The sequence below is a fragment of the Hoplias malabaricus genome, chromosome Y (assembly GCF_029633855.1).
Source record: "Hoplias malabaricus isolate fHopMal1 chromosome Y, fHopMal1.hap1, whole genome shotgun sequence".
NCBI classification, from domain to species: Eukaryota; Metazoa; Chordata; class Actinopteri; order Characiformes; family Erythrinidae; genus Hoplias; species Hoplias malabaricus.
The window spans coordinates 21898683-21921524 of record NC_089820.1 but is presented as its reverse complement, the minus strand read 5'-3'; the positions used below and the strand labels follow the sequence as shown (position 1 = coordinate 21921524).

General features: G+C 41.0%; 1 protein-coding gene across 2 annotated transcripts in view; it reads right to left on the bottom strand.

The window, feature by feature from the left end:
• LOC136678062 (death-associated protein kinase 1-like) overlaps positions 1–18540 on the bottom strand; it is a 75411-nt gene extending 56871 nt beyond the window's left edge. For both annotated transcript variants that reach the window (XM_066655862.1, XM_066655864.1), the window contains exons 1-2: positions 17702–18540; positions 16958–17120 (exon numbers count right to left, since the gene is read on the bottom strand). In XM_066655862.1, coding sequence (XP_066511959.1) covers positions 16958–17019 — 62 coding nt within the window. In that variant the 5' untranslated portion in view covers positions 17020–17120; positions 17702–18540. The remainder of the gene's footprint in view (positions 1–16957; positions 17121–17701) is intronic.
• Positions 18541–22842: the final 4302 nt, after the last annotated feature.

Below are 22842 nucleotides of genomic sequence, written 5' to 3'. Positions count from 1 at the left end.
GGGTGGGTGGAATAACGTAGAATAGGCGGTGAATGTGGGGAGACGAAGCATAGATACGGCTTAACTTAGCACGAATTTCGATGTCTGCTATTCACACTAATGCTAAATTGCTAAAGCTACAATTTGCTAATCTTAAAAGCTCACTCAAGTCTGGGCACTGGGAGACTCGCCTATTGGGGTCAGTGGCCATTTCTAGAGTCATGGTTCGTTGGTGGAGGCAAAAAATATTCAAATGCCCGGTTCGTATCTTTGAAAGTTCGTTAGTAGAGGTTCCACTGTATTTGAAAAGCTACAACTGTACTTGAAACACACTTTTCAATGGGTGCACAAAGCAGAAAGTGAGCTTGCAGCAGCAGACATTCAGCATCATATATAGGACAAATGTTTTCAAAATTGGTGGGCTGCCTTGCAGCCAAAGCTATGTGCTGCCACTAGGTGTATCCATTTAATATTTCCTTCCAAGGGGGAACAAAGGCTAGTGTTATCAGTTTCTGAATCCTCCCTCTACAGGGAGGTCTGCTCACTTTTACATTCAAGACAACAGTGGTACATACTGCAGGTGAAATGAAAAATAGCCAAGAGTAGCCTTGAGTTTAGTGCAAAACTTGTTCATCATGAACGGCTGGAACTAAACACTTTTATTGCTAAAATGGTACGTTAAGGGAGGGCAATGTAAAAAATGTATAACTAACATGACAACCACACATTCAGACTCTGTCTATAAGATTTTTAAAAAGCCTGAGAAATTGCCCAATTTGACAAAAACAAAATCAATATTTCACTGAAATGAAAAGAAAATGAATCTGAAAATTACTAAAACAAAGATGTACCAGAAATAAACGTTTTCCTTGCTATTCAAAACTCTTTTTACACCAAGACTGGTATACATTTCAAACCTGCCACTATAATCTTCTGAAAACACACCCCCCTCTGTATAATCATGTCGGCATGTCTCGACCCCTGCGTGCTTTATGACAAAGCAGCTTTTGTATTGGTCCGCCATTGGCTTGTCAGGCAGTTCGGAGGGGTGCCCTGCTGGTTAACACAACTCCAGCCCCCACATTACACTCAGCAACCCCCAAAAATATCACAGACCCAAAACTGATGTGTGCTACATTTTGAATCTCTAAAGAGGATCCTTTACACAGCCTTGAGGATTATTACTGCTTTTATTCCACAGATGAAACGAAACCTTACTCTTCACAACATTGAACAGAAAGGAAACACCTGGGAATGCCGCCCTGTCTCAACACCCCATCATTTCCGGATCTTTCCTCTGCGCCATTCATCCTCCAGAGTGACACGATTAATTAAAAAACGAAAGTCGCTTGTTGGCAGCAAATCCGAGACAAAGGACTTTCCCTGCCAAGTTACTACAGGCGATTTCTAAGGCTTCACAGAAAGACAAAGGCTGGTTTGGTTTTGGCCCTAGTTACATGAAGTAAGAGTAGTTTTTAGTGCTTGGCTGACAGAGGTACCGCAGGGCTATGCCAAGGAGTGAACTGAGGATAAAGGGTCAGACAGACCAGTGCTAACAGCAGATACTGGGGAGGATGGGCAAAATGACCTTCTGGTAAAGTTTCATACATATCATTTACCCAGTGGTTTGTAGGTAGGCAGTTAATATAGCCACTGAATGCAAAATCAGTGCTGAGTAATCTAAGTGGGAGTCTTAATAGATTTCATGACATTCTTCCACATCTCAAGAACTCTGCTTCTTAGACAGATTTGACACAAACAGCTATAGGAGTTCAAAAGTGCTGCATTACATAATGTCATTTGATATTGCCAGGATTTTCTCTTAAATGTGTATCAGCTTAGTACAAGAAACAGTCGCCCACTTGCCCAAGACAGCCTTTTTTGTTCAGTCTCTACACCTTAAATAATTCTATTCGCCCCTTTGAAGAGCCAGAGATAACTCATTTACACAGTTCAAATACCTGCATATTGTACAACTGTCAGTTAATACAGAATCAGCAGTATTCACAATAGAGCTAGAGAGATACAGCTAGCCTAAGGTATCACAGATTATAGATAAAGAACATTAAAACATACACTCTCAGAAATAAAGGTACAGAACAGACACATTGTTGTGACTAAACGTAAAACAGTGTAAATGTTCCTTTAAATATATTTGTGTTGTGTTCTCTAATGGTACTGGAGACTAAATACTGTGTATGAAATCAACATAAAGTACTAAAAAGTACTTAATATCTAGGCTTGAGGATACCACCACAGTAACAGCAAAAGGTACCACCACAGACACAGTTTATCCTATGAAAAATGTTGAGGTCTCTAGAAACCAGCTCCTTATTCAACAAACTACCCACCACATTAACTCATTTAGACATTATTTACATAGCTGCAGTCCAAAAAGTAATCACAGATCTGGCACATGTCCCATTTTAAATGACAGGTCTAAAAAGCTTTAAGGAATGAATACAGGAAGAAATCTCTAGGAACCATGTTGAGGTCTTAAATGAGCTAACAGTGATTGCTTCTGAGACATCCTGAGTACCACTGAAGTGATAATGATTTTAAGTGGATACATCAAAGTTATATTAGCTAGTTTGATCTGTGTTGTAAAGAGCCCTCTTCCTCAAAATTGGCATAATTTATCTGTGGCCTGATACCAGTAGCACAAACCTGGCCAAGTGTTTTAGAACTAATGGTAAAAATAACATTTTCCCTTCTGAGACTGAAAAAACAAAGGTGCAGTGTTTGGACTGGAAACTGAAGCAGTAAAGCATGACTATGAAACCATGTTCATCAGGGGTATCTAGACAAAGAGAGTTTATTTTTCAGCAGAATATATGGCCTAAGTATTAGAGAGTATAATGCTTTTCCATTATTTGCCTTTACATTCAGCAGTTTACAGTGTGCCATATATTTGAAGATCATATATTTTGCCAATTTGTATTTCTAAATATGTACTTCTATACTGAGCATTTGCTACATTAACATTCTATGGTGGATTAGCGGATGATTTATGTTTACGCTCAAAAGCCTTAAATTCTCATCATGCTGTAAATTGCTGATGTGGAAAAGGCAGCGGGCTGAATGTAAATATCTCAGAAACACAGCTGCTCTCCAAAAGAATCTAGATGTTACGCCTTATAAACATGGAAATAATACATTTCAGTGGGATGCATCTTTAAATATGCTTTCAGTGATTAGCAGAGGCACACTGCTGCTACGATCACTCCCATGTTCCAGTGTACACATGTAGAGCCCATTGTAAAAATGGAATGATGGCCTTGGACAGATCAATACAGTCATTTTGACAGTGGGGATACTGCAGTCACCGCCATCCCCACTTGCCCCGAGAACTGCCAACAGATACAATCTATCGACAGCTAACATTTAGCAATTACCCCTCCACCCCCACTTTATTGACTCTCTGTGTTAATGCCAGACTTTGAGTACAAGAGAACAAATTCAGTTTAAGGTCCATTCAAGGATAAATTATTTTTCTCAGCTTCACTGAAGAGTTACTTCCCAAATTAAACCCAAATTTTCCACTACTTATGAAATAAAACATTTGATTTGTAATATGGCTGCTGAATAAAAAAAATACATCTAAGGTTAAAAATACAAAAGCAAATTTTTTGGAAACTGTAATGAATATTAAGCAGCACAACACTTGTTTCTGTGATGTCATACAAAGCACCACATTTGCAAGCCTTTATTGAGACCTTTAATCAAGAAGAGGTGTCTGTGATGTGGAGTGGCCTATTATGACATCACTGATAACATTTAGAACTTGAATCTCTGAACATTCTGTTGTGCATTTCTATGGCAGATTTTTTTTATGTAAATGTATTAAATATGACAAATTTGATCAAGGACATAGCACACTTCTCACTGCCAAGAAGCTGTTAAAATGGAGTTTGTATGTTAAGCATTTCAGGCTGCATTAAATGCAAAAAGCTGAAAATGAAAAAGACTGAGACAAAGAATATGGAGCAGTGTTTCAGTATAGACCAATCTTTAATTAGGCCATGTAAGACAGCATACTTCAGTCAAAACTTTGCAGTAGCAAAAACTGCCTGTGTAATATTAAATGAAAGTGTGGTCAAACTCTCATAGGGGAAAAAACTAAACAAAACAAAACACAAGAAAAAGCATGACATAGGTCATTTAAGGAAATAAAGATTCACTGTGTAGAACTTGGGTATTTTCAGTGGATTTAAAAGATCCCTCAACTTAAAATTCCAGGCATGTTCTTGCCAGTAATGAATACAAAATATTGCAGTAAAGATCCATGACATGTATTCTAAAAGAGCAAGGGGGCTTTGCCCCAAGGCCCTGAGTGTGAAATTGCCCAGTATTCGTTTGCACACAGAAATTTGTATTCAAAACCAGGAAGCCTTTTACCTCTAGTTAAATTGAATTTCACTTGGGTCAGATACAAGTCTGTTGGAAAAGTCTGGGAAAGGCTCAGACAGATTTTCTAGCTCAGAGATAAATAATAAACAAGCCATTTGTACCCATATTATTTCAGCTCCCCAGTCCGATACAACTAAACTGCAGCTATTTTTCCTAGAAATAAAGTTGTGGCAGCCTCCAAGACAACCTCCATGCAGTGCATTAGGCTAGGCCAGTACAGACCTCCACAGACCAATCATCTAATTGGACAGATGAAATCTGATCAGACAGAACTGGAGAGTCATCGCGTTGGAGCTACCAATGGCAGATGCAGTGGGATAATCAACTCAACTGAATTCGACTCAACAATTTACTCATCCACATCTAAAGGCAGCAGTGGGCCCAGTTTTCCGGCTCAGTGTATACAAACCTGCCCCATTTAGGGGTCCATTTGGTTGTGCATAATTTGAATTAATAGTTTGTATGTGTGAGTCATTTTGGTTCATTAGTGGAAAATGACTGTGGGTGGACAGTTCAGGGAGAACAGAGCTGGAGCCCACTAATCTGCGGTGCCAGAGCCATGTGCATTATGTAACAGCTCACACAGGAGTAACCAAGGAAACGGCACTATGGCGAGCATGGAGTAGACACACTCCAACGTATTTTGCCAGAGATGGACGGTGGGATTTACAAACGGCTTGCCTGGAGAAGCGTGAAGTGGAGCAGCAGGAGCCCATCTCTAATGCTACTTAGAGGCTAGTCTGGGCTTGTTTGTGTTTGCATGTTTGTGAGGTTCATTCACTTTCATTACCTTCATTTTTTCAATCAGAGATGAGAGCACAAATAAATCAATATATTGCCATTTAATTAAAAGTAAAAGTCCCTTCAGTGCACAAATCAAAACTGCCTAAATGGCTCTTTGGATTTTTTTTGCTGACACAGGAACGGAAAATGATTTGAAACAAAGTTTCACATTTTATTTTATACAAAGCTTTATTATTACTGAGCACTTCTATAATTTCCACACCCCATATCAGCCATTTCCACTTTCTAGACCTGTTGTTTATTGTCCATTGTTAGCTATGGAGGTTTATACAAAATGTACATATATGATCCTGCATAGCGAAAGGGCTCAATTGGCTTGTGGATAATGACAAATGCAAAGGAGATGAAATAATTTCACAACATGAGTGAAATAGAAAGTAAGCGGCAGGTCTTCACATATAAACTTTGGCTGTATTAAAATACGCAGTGCAGAAAAAAGAGGTAACATGCTACCACCACATCTGTGTAACCGCAGTGTTGAGAATGATCCACCACCCAAAGAACAGCTGCCCTCAGAGGGGAAAAAATCTACAAAACACTGAGAAAGTATATGGAAACACATACACGCATAATGTGCAGGACATCATATAGACTACAGTTCGTAAATATACAGCTACAAAGTGCACCTATGGTATGTGAAGCTGACTACATGCACGATGAGCATAGAAACAATGTGGACAGTTTAATATTTGGCTGATTGCATGCATTTTATGTACATGCATGCATGTACATGCATGCATGTATGTGCATGCATTTTATGTACTTTTTTTCATATGAAATTAGATGCTAACTTTTCTCACAACTGTTTTTTATTCATTCATTCATTATCCATAACTGCTTATCCAGTTGCGGTGGGTCCAGAGCCTACCTGGAATCATTGGGCGCAAGGCGGGAATACACCCTGGAGGGGGCGCCAGTCCTTCACAGGGCAACACACACACACCCACCCACTCACACCCACTCACACACAAATTCGACTCACACCTACAGACACTTTTGAGTCGCCAATCCACCTACCAACATTTGTTTTTTTGGACTGTGGGAGGAAACCCACGCAGACATATGGAGAACACACTAACTCCTCACAGACAGTCACCCGGAAGAAACCTACGCAGACACAGGGAGAACACACCACACTTCTCACAGACAGTCACCGGGAGGAAACCCACGCAGACACAGAGAGAACACACCACACTCCTCACAGACAGTCACCCGGAGGAAACCCACGCAGACACAGGGAGAACACACCACACTTCTCACAGACAGTCACCCGGAAGAAACCCACGCAGACACAGGGAGAACACACCACACTCCTCACAGACAGTCACTCGGAGGAAACCCACGCAGACACAGAGAGAACACACCACACTCCTCACAGACAGTCACCCGGAGGAAACCCACGCAGACACAGGGAGAACACACCACACTCCTCACAGACAGTCACCCGGAGGAAACCCACGCAGACACAGAGAGAACACACCACACTCCTCACAGACTGTCACCCGGAGGAAACCCACGCAGACACAGGGAGAACACACCACACTCCTCACAGACAGTCACCCGGAGGAAACCCACGCAGACACAGAGAGAACACACCACACTCCTCACAGACAGTCACCCGGAAGAAACCCACGCAGACACAGAGAGAACACACCACACTCCTCACAGACAGTCACCCGGAGGAAACCCACGCAGACACAGGGAGAACACACCACACTCCTCACAGACAGTCACCCGGAGGAAACCCACGCAGACACAGGGAGAACACACCACACTCCTCACAGACAGTCACCCGGAGGAAACCCACGCAGACACAGAGAGAACACACCACACTCCTCACAGACAGTCACCCGGAAGAAACCCACGCAGACACAGGGAGAACACACCACACTTCTCACAGACAGTCACCCGGAGGAAACCCACGCAGACACGGGAGAGAACACACCACACTCCTCACAGACAGTCACCCGGAGGAAACCCACGCAGACACAGGGAGAACACACCACACTCCTCACAGACAGTCACCCGGAAGAAACCCACGCAGACACAAAGAGAACACACCACACTCCTCACAGACAGTCACCCGGAGGAAACCCACGCAGACACAGGGAGAACACACCACACTCCTCACAGACAGTCACCCGGAGGAAACCCACACAGACACAGGGAGAACACACCACACTCCTCACAGACAGTCACCTGGAGCGGGACTCAAACCCACAACCTCCAGGCCCCTGGAGCTGTGTGACTGCGACACTACCTGCTGCGCCACCATGCTGCCCACTGTTTTTTAGAATATCCCAATTGACAAAATATCTGCCATCTTAAGATATGATATCTCCAATGTTTGTATTTATACTGATGTGAGTTTAATCCCAATGCTGTTAAGGAACTAGTGAACACAAAAACATATCTGTGCCTTAAAATTACATTCTTCAAGATGAATTAGTTTGAGAAATTTTTATAGCATTCACAACTAAAGAACAGCATAGAGACTGATTAATCATACTGACATGTTTTCTGTGCATTTATAAATGTTAGTATCTGTGTCCACACCTGTTCAGCATATCTGATCACGACATCACTACCTGAAAGAAAACATTCCTTCTTATCCATGCTACTGAAACCGAACAATCGCTGACATTCCTGATGGTGTTCTGATGAATCTCAGGCATTCATGCTTTCTGACAGTGCACAGTCACATCCTTTGACTTTACAGGGTAATTTCAACTACTATATTTACAGAAGTCACATCTCTACCAAAAGATACTGAATTGTAATAACCATTAGGGGTGGGCCATTTCCTATCATTCACAATAACATCGTTATCGTTTTTAAAGCGATTTTAAAAAGTCAATAACGTGATATTTTAACACGTTTACGTAACGACATCATGAAATTAGCCATAATATGGCATATGTTCTTTACATGAGTCATTTAGACACAGTGAGGTATGAAAAATGAGGAACAGTGAGGTATGGAAAGTGCCTCTCAATGATTGAAATTACATTTGTAGTCAAATAATACGTTAAATTAATAAAAGTATTTTTCATTGTTTCGTCATATCGCCAAAGATATCATTATCGTGAAAACATCGCCCACCCCTAATCATCATAATATCTGTTTATCCAAATCAAAAATGTCTGATATATTATTGCACCAAGCAGCACAAGCACTACAACATTTCATACTACACAACAAATGGCTGTTGATAAAGTTGTAAATAACTGTACAACACTTAAGTTGACATACAACTGACACCTTACTAACACAAACACTTCAACAGGTTCGTCAAGATTTTTGTTTGTTGATTTTAGCTCTCGATTCCTTAAATGTCAATAAGGGAACATGGAAATGTCCAGAAGTGTGTTAAGTTCACCATCCTAGCAGATGAGCAGCTAGGGTGCGCTAGATCCCTCTAAACAAGTACTTTAAAGCAGCCGTTCCCAAAGTGGAGGGCGCAGTGCAGTGTCTGTAGCAACAACAGCAGCTTTATTTCACCCTATTACAAGTCAGTGGATTATAACAATGGTTTTGAAACTGTAATCTTCAGGTAAAAATACTATGTAGTGTTCCTTTAAGAAGAAATTTGTGTTTGTCTTTGATCCTTGAGAAAGACCCTTGACATAACGGTAGAATGTCTTTTTCTTAGGATATAAAACCACCGTTGAGTTATACATGAAAGAGGGGAAAAGAAACCCCACAAGATCCCATTTGTAACTTAATCAAACTGGCAGAACTAATTTAAATCTTAGCACGGTCAAACTCTTAAATGAGCTTACAGGCCTTGATTGTTTCAGTTAAAGCTGTCTGAGAAGAAAGAAGATTCAAAACACCCTCTCAAAGCAGTCGGAAGAACAAAGCAGTCACCGTAGCAACTTGGGGGTGGAGCCCTATGGGTCATGTCTTTAAAAGGGCACCTATGGAGACAGAAACTGACATTAACCTGGTTTCGAGTTGCTTGCTGCCAAAACACGAAGGGGACGTAAGCTTGATTTTGTTGTCTTTGACACTGAGTGTCATCTTAGGTGACTCCAAATGTAAAAAATAAATAAATAAATAAAAATCACAGTACCTCAGCCTCAATTTGAACATCAACATTGATACTATCAGCTGCCCCAGAGCTGGGCCATTTCCAAAAATCTTAGCTACTGTCCTTTTCATAGTGCTACAGCACTGGCTGCCCATCTATTTCTGGCTTTAACACAACAAGAAGATGAATCGGCCAATAACTGTCAAGATTTTTAGTCTATAAGAGAATTACAAGGACTGACCGCAAAAGAAAGTGACTAAAATTACAAAACAAGGAGGTAGCAGAAAAGAAGAGCCACTTTCTCACTCTGTCTGTAGCTTAGCAACAGGATTACCACAGCTAGCAGCCTCCTGCCAGAGACACGGCGAGATTAACACGTTCAGCTCATCTATTACTGAATATTAATAAATCAGTTGGGAGACACTGTTTGTTCCGCAGAATACAGTGAGGCCACTACATCACTTCCAGACGGACCACATCCACCACGGCTGTGACTGCAATTACAATTCATCACTTACTGTCACAGGCCACAATGGACTATTTCCTATCACTCAGTTACTGGCAGCATTTCATGTTGGAGTTTGCCTGAACATAAATTCAGGTCATAAAAAGAACGTGCTGTTTCCACAAGGCTTTAAAAAGGCTGATTTGGAAATGCTCCATCAAGCTCGAAGGCGATTGTGTCATAAAACAGGTGATGATGTCTACATGATGTGTTAAAGCAACTGAGTCAATTGAACAGAGCTGACCCTGGGTTTCAGTAAATATCTGCATTTCAAATGCCACTTTGAGACCTCCAAGAACAGTTTTCCAGAAACACACAGTAGCCTACTCATCCAAAAGCAGGTATAAACCTTTTAGATGCTATGTACAGGGGTTAGACAATGAAGCTGAAACACCTGTCATTGTAGTGTGGGAGGTTTCATGGCTAAATTGGAGCAGCCTGGTGGCCAATCTTCATTAACTGCACATTGCACCAGTAAGACCATGTGCATCCAATGGTTCAAACATTGTGTCCTGAAGGCGGTGCCGTGTATCAGGACGACAATGCACCAATACACACAGCAAGACTGGTGAAAGATTGGTTTGATGAACATGAAAGTGAAGTTGGACATCTCCCATGGCCTGCACAGTCACCAGATCTAAATATTATTGATCCACTTTGGGGTGTTTTGGAGGAGCGAGTCAGGAAACGTTTTCCTCCACCAGCATCACGTAGTGACCTGGCCACTATCCTGCAAGAAGAATGGCTTAAAATCCCTCTGACCACTGTGCAGGACTTGGCCGCAAAAGGAGGCCCTACACCATACTAATAAATTATTGTGATCTAAAACCAGGTGTTTCACTTTCATTGTCCAACCCCTGTATGTCCAGTCTAAATCACTGTGTTAACACTTAACCCTAATCTGCTTGGAAGCATGTTTTTATGTGTAACACAGGAGGTTCACTCTTAAAAAATAATTTAAATATTCATAAAAAGGGCTGTGATAAATTACGTATGGACTAACTATCAAAAATTAGGTTTTTAACTGTAACCTTGTTTACATACTACACTGAAGTCACATTTCAAAAGAGAGAGGATAATGCTCTCCATTGTATGAGCCCTTTAAAAACATGCAATACGAACACACTAAAAGTTTAAAGGTCCTTTCTGCTTTTCTATTGTTGCTGAAATAAATTGAAGTCTCTTTGTGTGTGTGTCGTCTTTTTTATTTTTTATTTTTTAACATGCACAAAATATCTCATCACAGCCAATCAACATACATCATGTACCCAACAGACACACACAAACACACACACTGCTTGGAAGCTGTCTCCGGCCTCTTTGTGACCAGTCTGTCCATTAATCACAGTAGACTGGAGCCCAGGACAAAGACCTGTGCTCAGCTCTGTTGATTAGGCTGTCAGTTTACACTGTGCACCTCCACACTTGGGCAACAAACCAACAGAAAATGTTAAAAGAGTGGTGTGGGTTAAAAAAAAGGTTTCAGGTGCCTTGTGGTTGTTTTTTTTGCCTGTGGTGCTGTGGTTTCACTCTGGTGAATGCAAACTTGAATCTATGTAGAGAAGGCTGGGCACAGATGATTAATCGTCAGGGATGAGCCACAATATCATTATCATTTATAACTTTTATAGTATCCGATCATATTTAAATTTACGTCAGCAACCACATGTTATTAATCTAGTCAAACATCATGTGATTTGCTGTTATCCAAAAGCTAACATTGTGCTAGGATTCAGCACCAGCTGAAATTATTTTTATAGCAGAAGTGGTTTTTTTGTGGTCCACATTTGTGGCCCAAATGGTTGTCTCAATGCACAGTTCCCTACTTATCAAGTGCTTGTAGTTAAACAATACAACTTCAAATATATACGTACCTTATAACAACAAAAAGATTGTGGCTGAATGATTAAATACTTATATGTTTTGATAACTTGGATGATCTGATAAGTTTGTGGAAAGCATAGAATATCTTGGACGTGGAGGAAGTGGTGTATCTTGCAAAGGACTCAGGAATGAAGGTTGTTATAGGATTTTTCCCTCTCCCTTTCTCTGGTGTTTGACACACTTGGCTGGTCAGAGCTTACCCTTCACACTGGACTTGTTTCACAGGACGCAAACTTATTTCTCACTTGACACACTCGTTTCATCCCTCTCTCTCTCTCTCTTACCCACCCACACATATTGTGACATACACACTCACACACACACACACACACAAACACATATACACACACAGATCTCAAGAGGAATTATTGCCAGCAGCACAAGCAACGCACTCAGAAGACAGTTGAAACAGGCACACTATCAGACCTAGCCTAAATCATTAACCATGCCTTAGGCTCCTATTTACTTAATTAAATACTGACAGTTCAGATGAAACTCCATCTACCTTTAAAGTGTCTGATATCTAAACCAGTATAATTTCACTCACCCACAGATAACCAGCCAACTAGTTAATATTAACCCCAGTGTGTACAAACCTGCCATTACACAAATAAATGTTTAGCTCACCAGATGGTTAAACGTTTACAGAACGTAGTCCACATTGAACCGACATATACGAACAAGAACTGGAGCCAACTCATTAGTTAATTCTTATAAATGATACAAAACACAGAAGTACAAACTACAATGAGGTCAACAGTATTACACATGAAGTGAGAAGATATTTACAAAACCAACTTATTATAATACATTTCAAACCATTAAAACATAGTTTAATAAATGTTTATAACAGAATTTACCAACTACAGTTTTGTCAAAGTCTTTCTCAGTGTATTTGGATGTATGTTTTGTAAATGTAGGTATATTATATCCTTATCGTCCAGTCAGTGAAACTGCTGTGATATAAAATGCAGTGGATGTCGCATGGTGCTGAATTCTAATGGTCTGTCTAAATGACACTGCAGACAGAAATGTGTTTTTGGGGGATGGGGGTTTCCCCTTCATGTAATGATGTGATAGTATTAGAGCCCAGAAGCGCACCCCACCACGGACACCCTCCTGTGTGTCACACTGGGAGCCCAATGTAGGTCAGTGTGTGGAAACAGTTTGGATCTTCTGCGTGGCATTAGGAAGTGCCGTGAATATTAATGAGGCTTTCCCTCTTTGTCCCATATCACTTTCACAATTGGTTTAATAATAAAATCTTTGTAACGCAGATACACTGTATGATTTGTAAAGCCTCTTGAAAATCCTTTATAAAAAAGCAAGCATTTTGTTTTGGTATACACAAAGGGGATAAGAACCCCAACCGCCCACACCATACACACAAACAACATAGGCTAGTAACAATCACAAAGACTTAGTAGAGGCAGGTACGTGTATAATGTGCATGTGACATGACACAAAGCATCATATCACTGAGCAATAATGGCCTTCTCAAAGTGTACATCTTCATTTTTCAAACAACTTTCACATAACCACAATTATGCCAACTAAAATAAAAGGCGGTACAGCACCGTTCATTGCTGTGAAGGTCAATTTCCTGATGTATAATGTATAGAGTGGTGTAGTGCACTCCTCAGCCCATGGATGTTCGGTGAGTGTGGAATTAAAGAGTAATGAGAACAGTGGTTAGCAACCAATACATCCAGGCGTTATTGAATTTGTTCAGGTACCTTTGAGTTAACAACACTTTTATTTGCATTCAAATGTGAGATCTATTGTTGTTTAAGGTCAGTACCAATGTCTAGTGAGGAAACAGTGCAATATTAAATTTGGTTTAGTCAATTTAAGCCCCCAACAAAGTGACAACTCAACAATAAAATCCCTCCTAGGCGATTACACAACTCAATAAAACTTTCATCTGTGTGCTAAAAAAACCTGATCTGTAGTCAGTCCGTTCCTGGTGGTAAATCCCAGTGCAATATGCAAGCTGTAGCAACGCAGCCCTAGACCATGAATACACATGCCAACCTCTGTGTGCCCAATATCCATTCATCTGATAGGCCGGTACTCCCCAACTAAGGCTGGACCACCCGGAGCAGGGCCATTAGCAGAATAAAGAGCCCCCCTTTATCCTTTAGAGCTTCCCCTGGCTGAAGTCTCTTAAAGCCCGTAGAGTGGGTCTGTGTGTTTAACCCTAAAGCCCAAGTAGCACGAAAGGACCCTCTGATGTGAGGCTATTTAACGCTTCAGTGCTGTGCAGGGGAGGAGGTGGGAGGTGGGGATCGGGTTTAACCACTTAGTTGGGGCATCAAAGCCAAAGCAGAAGAGCCAATCAGGGCAAATCCAGTTGAATGAGAAGCTCGGGAGTGGTAATTTTGGCACCATAAATGGGAGTTCTGTTCAGCTGGTGTGAACCAGGGGTTATTGTATTGGTGCATAATCAATGACAGTGAATACTTCTCTGTTTATGTGACAAGGCCTTTAAAGGTTGCTTAAACAATATCACAGAAGTGCTTTTACTCTGAATGTGAGCACGGCTGAGATCGGTCATCAGCAGCTGTGCCAATATTCTGTGTATCAGCATGAACTTGTGTTTGATATTGCTTTTATACCTCAGTTGTACAAGCACCATACATTAGGTGCTCCACAACTAAGCAACACATGAACATTTGCCTGTTCACTAGAGTGCTACTTTGTATAAGCCTACATCACCACAGGCCAGATACACTGTGTTAATGCAGTTATCTCTATAATGATTTTAACCCATTCAGGCAGTTGTTGATGCAGTAAAGCCTCTATTTGAAACATCCTTATACTTTTTAATGCCCGGTTATTAGAACGCACCTGTAAATCAGAATGATACATTTATTCATTCATTATCTGTAACCCTTATCCAGTTCAGGGTCGCAGTGGGTTCAGTGCTGGAATCATTGGGCGCAAGGCGGGAATACACCCTGGAGGGGGCGCCAGTCCTTCACAGGGCAACACACACACTTCCCACATTCACACCTACGGACAATTTTGATTCACCAATCCACCTACCAATGTGTGTTTTTTTTTTTTTCCTCCATGGGAGGAAACCGGAGCACCCGGAGGAAACTCACGCGGACACAGGGAGAACAGACCACACTCCTCACAGACAGTCACCCGGAGGAAACCCACGCGGACACAGGGAGAACAGACCACACTCCTCACAGACAGTCACCCGGAGGAAACCCACGCAGACACCACAGACAGTCACCCGGAGGAAACCCACGCAGACACGAGGAGAACACGCCACACTCCTCACAGACAGTCACCCGGAGGAAACCCATGCAGACACAGGGAGAACACACCCCACTCCTCACAGAGGAGTCACCCGGAGCGGAAATCAAACCCACAACATCCAAGTTCCTGAAGCTGTGTAACTGCGACACTACCTGCTGCACCACCGTGACGCCCCAGAATGATACATTTATAGTTAAACATCCCAGTGCTGAGATACTCTGTATCAGTACTCATGGCATGTATCATATCCAATCAAATTCCTCAGTTGAAACAGTTGTAAACATTGCCTTACTCTTCGTATTCCATACCTGTGTTTAACAACGAGGATGAGAAAACTCTTTGATCATTTTCAGTGATGTTACTGATTGAAGAACCCACTCATCCTCAGCTAAGCTCTGGCATCATTTTACTGATTGCTCACTCATCTCCTGGTCAGAAGAGCAAGACAAAAGTGTCAGCACTAAGATCTATAAATTGACTCATTCAGTCAAAGGACTGCTTGAGGATTCACAAACCAATACCAGTTTAATGAGATGAATTGTAGGGAATACAAACAGATATTCATCTAAATCAAATAACGTTTGGTCCAATAGAGTGCAGCAGATATCGGATATCGAATGTTGTAATAATAATAATAATAATAATAATTAAGCATCCTCACGACCCAGTAACATATATGCAAACCATATGAATCAATTTAAATCAGCATATAATCAATGTTTATTTGAATTAGGAATACTGCACACCCCTAAATGACTCATTTTGTCATTAACTCATGCAGCTCTGAGAGCAAGAAGACAGTGGGTCAGGTTACTACTTTCCTTCTGAGTGGAATCATATACCTATACGTGTTTCTCGATTACAGAACCAACTGAACGAAGCAATTACAACAAAGTAATGTCCCACCTTCTATATGCCCACTTCAACACTGGATCGATTATGCAATCTGTGCAGCTTGACTGACATAAGCTTCCACTTTTTAGAAGTCAAGATGACAAGAGCCTCCTCAAGAGCCTTTACGTATACTCTATTGGAAAGGCACAATCTCTCCTACATATCTCCTAATCATATCAAACTATGTATAGGGCATGAAAGCCACTTGCCTCCTTCTATAGGCTGTTACATGAGAATTGGCACATAAATCACTTCTCTTAAACACAAAAGGAGTCAAATTCGTTGCAGCCCACACAGTGAGCACACTCATCTGTGTTGAGCAACACCACCCACATGCCTGGCAGTCAATGAGATTCTGCATCCTCATGGCATGCAGCTGGAAAAACCTCATCCATAAGTGATGAAATCTCTTTATATCGAGAGTCACAAGGACCAAGTGGCCAAAGCGGTGAATCAAGATGATGCCTGTAATCTTACTGACAATTAACTGCTATGAAGTAGACTGTGTAAATTGAGGGTCATCGTGAGTGGACCGCCAACTTGACAAGTGCGGCTCCTGGATGACCACTCCAAGCAGAAGATCATCACACACACTTTGGCTGTAAAATTAGAAGAGTTTTGTGACTGACAGGCATGAATTGTGCTTGTGTTTAAGGGTAGTCCTTTTAAAATTGCGCAATGTTTACTACCCAGTGATCTGCACAGAAATTAAAAGTTTCCCGCTGCCAGTCGTACACTGAGCTTAGATTTGCCAAGATAATAACACTTATTTATCTGATTGGTTATAAACTAAAGAAGGACTCACTATTTTATCTTCAATTAATCAGCCTTCATGCAACAAGTAACTATAACAACTTATATCAGTCTCATACCTACTCTAGTGCTTCTATTTCCTATTTTCTAAGAAATCTGAACCAGTGCCATTTGAGGAACACAATTTTCCTCTGGGGACTGACCACTACATGATGATTATAACAACAGCAGCACATTTCAACGCAGGTAAAGAGCAGCTCCAGACCAGAGAGACTAAACTACGAGGTTTAACTTGCTTTAAATGATAAAGGACCAGACCAAATCTCCCCAAAATGATACCACTGATAGTCAACGCCCCGTCTGGATTGTGCCAGCTAAAGGAGGGAACGCAAAAATGGCCAAAAAACAAAAACAAAACGTACCTCCCAAGCTCTTCTCCTATGTCGTAGTAATCCTCCACGTTCTCCTGGTTGAAGACGGTCATGGTGGTGGTGTTGATGGTGCTGGGCGCTTCCTAAACAGCGGGATTCCCAAAGCAGCCGCCCTGCTTCATGACAGCTTTTCGCGAAACCTTCTCATAGTCGCCTTGGAGGAAGCGGAGAGACAGTTTCAGATGTTTCAGGGGAAATGAGGATGAAAAATAGGAAAGCGTACCCTCCTCTTTTACAATCACCGACGTTAGCCAACGTCAGTCAGTTTAGTCTAGGTTTTGGTTTGGGTATCCCCCTCCAGTGTAGCTAGACAACACAGACAGACAACAAAGCAACTTCAGCTAAAACAGTTAAAGACAAGCGAGGACCAACGGGATAACTGAAAACTCCGTGGCGAAAAATTACGAAAATGTATTCCCCAAGCGTTTCGTTGGGTATTTGTGTGAGGAAAATACCAAGCCGCTACTACACCTCACTACAGACACGACACCGCGCGCACGCCAAACACGAACAATCGGAACGACCGTTGTAATTCAAATTTTAAACAGCGAATGCCACCGTTTAACGTCTACTTTCATAAAACGTGTAAAATGTGGGTGTTGTCGCTTGGCAAAACGAAGCGACAAACGCAGCCAATGCTTCATTTGGTTCACTTCACTAATGAAACGTGTGGGATACGAGCACCCGGAACACTGCCATTGCATCAACTGTAAGAAAATAACGAGTGAAATTTACCTCAGAACCTGAGCCGTCGTCAGTGAGGTGAAGCAGATAAAGTCCGGAGAGAAGCGACAACGTTAAACGGCATAGCCGCCGTTCAGCAGAGAGACACGAACACACACACACACACACACGTAGGAAATGGGAGGACTGCAACAATGTAGGTGTGTGTGTGGGTAACGACACGGTGTTTCTGTCTGGTGGAGGCGGTATAGAGCTGATACTCAGGGGGGGAAATGGCCTCAAGCCATTACATTTCCAGCAGCATTTGAGTTAAAAGATTCCATATCTGTCCACAGGTCTGCCTTTAATAACTGCATTAAACAATTCGGTCTTATATCTCAATACATCTAAACATCTCCAAAAAATATTTATTTGATATACTATGTCCAAATAATAATTTATTTCCTTGACATTTAATACCACATATTTCAAAATATAATGTCGGAAGTCTTCATTCATCTTCTGTAACCACTTCATCCTGGGTCACAGTGACTCTACCCAGAATCGCTGGGTGCAGTGCCAAACACACCTTTCTAAGGGTGCCAGTTCATCGCAGGGCATCACACACATGGCCACTCACTCACATTTGTGCCAGATTTGCATAACCAATTGCCCTACAGAGGAAGGAAACTAGATCACCCAGAGGAAACCCAAGCAGACACCGGGAGAACACTCTGAACTCATAGACATTGACCAGGGGTGAGAACTGAACCCAGGACACCAAGGTTCTGGAGCGGAGTGGCAGCAACACAACATGCAGTGCCACTTTACACCCAGAATTTTGGCCTCATATAGATATCTACTAGTGTAATCTTTCTAAATGAACTTAACTTACTTATTGACTTACTGTAAACAGCAAACAGAATTAGTTTAATGGGAATGAAAGCATTATGTAGTTAATAATATGTGAATGACTGGTAATACCATAAACACACTATCCTTTGTGATCTGATGACCCATATTTGTACAAATCCTGAGCACTATACATATTTGGTTTATGTCTTTAGGTGGATTACTGCAGAGAACAGAGATAATGAACTATTGTTAAATATTCAACTACCGAGTTATTGTGTGGTGTGGTGTAGTATTTACTTTCATATACTGCAGTTTTGTGTGTGTAATATGCCTCATGAATAGATTCCTCATTTCTCTGGAAAATGTCCCCCTGTGCTTCACACCCATTAAGCCTTCAGGCATGAGTGATGAACATAAAAAAAAACTATACACTAGCTATTGAGTGAACATTTACAATAATGAACAATGGTGCGACTGATCTGAAGAGGCTGTGGATAAGGAGCGACGTGGACCCCTTTGTAACTCACACCATCATTAGGTGGCTGGTGGGGCCTTGAGTGATTTCTTCAGTTTTAACAATCACTTCAAATGATGATATCCAACATGGATTATATAACTCTTGTCAAGCTGTTTGTGGGTAATTTTACTTTATTATTATTATTATTATTATTATTATTTTTAATGTCAGCATATTGTGTTGTGTAGTGCCTAAGGTTTAAAAAAGCGAAATATTAAACAAGCGCTGAAGTTATGCTGCTCTATCACACAACACTTAGCTTGATTGCTATTTACAAATATTAAACTTCATATATGCTAATATTATACACTCGCGCCATCTGTTGGTGGAACTGTGCATTGCAAGTAAAATAGAATAACACATCCATAAAGGTTGCCAGATAATGGTACAATTATAGACTGTCGTGTGTTGTCCTCCACTCTCAACCCCAGTCTCCACAGGTTAGGTTCTGATTATAGGTCCAATGCTGAACTAATCTTTTTTGGGTGGAGGCGGACATGGTCATGTCTTCTTCCACAGAAACCCCTCCACTGTAGCTGCCCATAGCTGATCGTCCAGTCTCTTCTGTTGGTTTTATTAGCTATAACTTAGCCCTTATTCTATGGTCAGTCTCTAACCACAGATCCACTCTTGGCTGGATGAGTTTCAGTGGTAGACCACTGGCAAATTGACAGTGACACTACCATGAAATTCCTTTTTGATGAGGGTGAATATTTAAGAAACATATTTGGTTGATTTTCTTACTCTATAAGCTTTTATTACTCAATGAAGCAGATTCTCTATGTACACCTGATCACTTTAATGCAATGCATATTAAAGAAATCTGTTTTTCTAAGCAATTAGGAGTGAGAACACTCTAGGATCAGTTTGTCCTTATTCACGTAATTATATTCATGAGTATCTGAAAGGTGAAACTTATCCAAGATCAGCATTATTCTCCATTACTTACTTGCCTGTGGTTTAAATACAATGCCTGTGGTAGTGAATGTGGTTGTGAATCAGCCACTGCATTACAATAAGCAGGTTTGCCGATAACACACTGCAGTGTCATATTTCATCAATCGTAAATTACCAGGCTTGATCCAGACTGTAATTTACTCAACACCCCTCCTCTGCTTTCCACAGGACAAAGACACCCAAGAGTTTACACCCAAAACAAGGCAACATGGTACGGCGTGTCGACTGATTCATGACTCATGGTGTATTGTTGACAGCAGCTACAGTCATAGTCTCGATTTTTTCATAGACATTAAATGATGGGTTTTGACTCCTGTCTCTGCACAATAGACACAGTGTTGACATGCAGAGATGCAAAAGTTTTAATCCCAATAATTAAAAAGCCTCGGGTGGATGATAAACACACTAGGCTGCCCAACAGAGTGTCTGTCATCTAAACTGTGCTACTACATTGTTTACTGTTCTTTGAGTTTGAGTTGTTAAGGGCCTACACACACCAGTATGAGAGTGATGAAATCACCAATGGCCTCTGGTAGTTCCTGAAGTAGTAACTGAAGGTGCGCTCCACTGCCATAAACTGATTTATGACTTTTTTTCTCTAGTCTCACCAGTTAATAACCACAGCCATAATCAGAGGTATATAAAAGTAATAATAATACAAAAACACTACTATAGTTCATCTGTAAATATGGACTTCCACTTTTAGATCAAGTGGAAGGACAAAGCATCAACATACGTCTGGGAAAAGTTGGAGTCCTATTTATAATGCAAAATTATTAATCCAGTACCAGCAGTTGAATTCTCTAAGGTTGGAGTAGCTGAATGCAATCAAATCGTAGGGTCAAACTCCATATTGTTATCATAGACGAGCGGTTGTCTGCAAACTGCTTTAACGAGTCTAAGTCTGAGTACAATGGCCTGGCGCCATCTTGTGTCTGAAATCAGCTAAAACTGCTTTGAAATTTGAACACCCAATCTCCAAATGGTCCCTTTAGAGGGGATAAACACAAATACAGGGAGTATTAGAATCGGATATATTTTGATTTTAGTGCACTATAAATTTATATTTTACAGGGAGATAACAGATAAAGCTATCTGTCAACATAGCCGTTCTGTTGCGGTTTCCAAACTTTGCTACTGAGAGGACACCCTCTCCAGACACCCATGTTCACAATGTACATATCCAGTAAACAATTAGCCGTTGATTCAACGTTGAAATAACGTAATGACTGCCGTCTAATCAACGTTCTCTTAAGGTTGAAAATGAAAGTTGAAAAGACGTCCAAACACAGACATTGAAAAGACGACTATTAGACGTATTTTGGACGTCCATTGATGTTATTAATTGGTCTCGAAATAAATTACTTGTATAAAACGCGTTTTGGACGTCCACTGACGTTATCGATTGGTCACCACTTAACTAACTTATTAAGATGGATTTTGGACGTCCATTGACGTTTAAAATATGTCCTTGACGGACAGACTACTTTCAGACCTATTTTGAACGTCCAGGGACGTTCCTTGTTTACTGGGTAAAAATCTCAGCATATACTGCACCGTCCTTGGCCATATTTCTAATTAAATCGTGAAATGGGTCAAGTGTGCTCATTTTTAATTTACCAGCAGAATAAATTCCTCCGTTTCAAAATTAGCTATTTTGCTATTAGCTTTAAACACTTCCGGTTCTGGCTAAAATCTGCAGCCCGACCCATAATTGGCCAGAAGCATGAATAAAAAATAATTTTGTTCATATTCATATTCATATTCATTTTTTCGTATTTTGTTGTATTTAGTTTCATTATGGTGTAGAAAACGGTTTGTTTTCCTTATATCAATGACAATTATGATAATTATATAAGTACTCAGGGTCAATGAACACCTGGGGCAGCATGCAGCGACCCCTCTGTGCCCAGGGAGCATTTGGGTACTTGGTACCTTGTTCAATGTCACCTTAGGCATGAAGTCAGGGAGGAGACAGTGTTGTTCTTTCACTCCCCCTGCCCCTAATTTTCCTGCCAGTCAGGGGATATGACCAGGAACTTTCCAGTTCCAGTTGATTGAGTACTGTCTGCTTTTTCTTTTTTCTGTGTCATCCAGATCCATGTTTTCTCGTACTACTTCATTATCTTTATCTTCGCTTCTGATCACTCCTTCTACCCTCCAGTGCTGGGAGTCTGGCCATCTTCTCAGGGTTTATATAAGCGAGGGAGTGTGGGTGGTCTGAGGCTGTGCAACATGTAAAATTAATTATCATAATATTCTTTATTAAAATTTGCAGTAATCAGCAATCTCACCATGTTATGCACGCTGACTTGTCCCTCTGTATATTCCACTGTTGTCTACATTTTCTCATTATGGTTTGGGGTTTTTGTTCCAACTATGGTTTTCCCCCAATTCTTGTGTGGTCTTAACCACTTCTTTGTTTAATTAACGTGGAGCAACTTTCTCTTTCTCGCTCTCATTTTTGGCGGCTCTGTTTTAGAACAAACTGTGGATCTCAGCCTGTTTATCTTGGGCCTGTTCTCTCTGCTCTGCTAATGCAAGCTATTTTACATATGAAAATATACCAGCAACAATGTCTATCATTTCCTGTGTTTTTATAAAACATAGCATTCATAGCATAGTCAAATGTGTCAAAGGAGGTGAAGACAAAATCTATCAGCTAGCCAACTACATCTACACAACGTATACGGCACAGTCTCTCCACTGGGGACATGGGGCACACCAGGAACTGCTCTACAAGGTCATGCCCCCTAATTCCTCACTGACATGTGGGGATCATGGCGAATGCAACAAAAGCATTTGGCTGTTACCCAGAGCAGTAAACAGTTGTAATCACATTACAGAGCTAAGCTAGTGCAGTTTTAGGAGTCTTGACCAACGA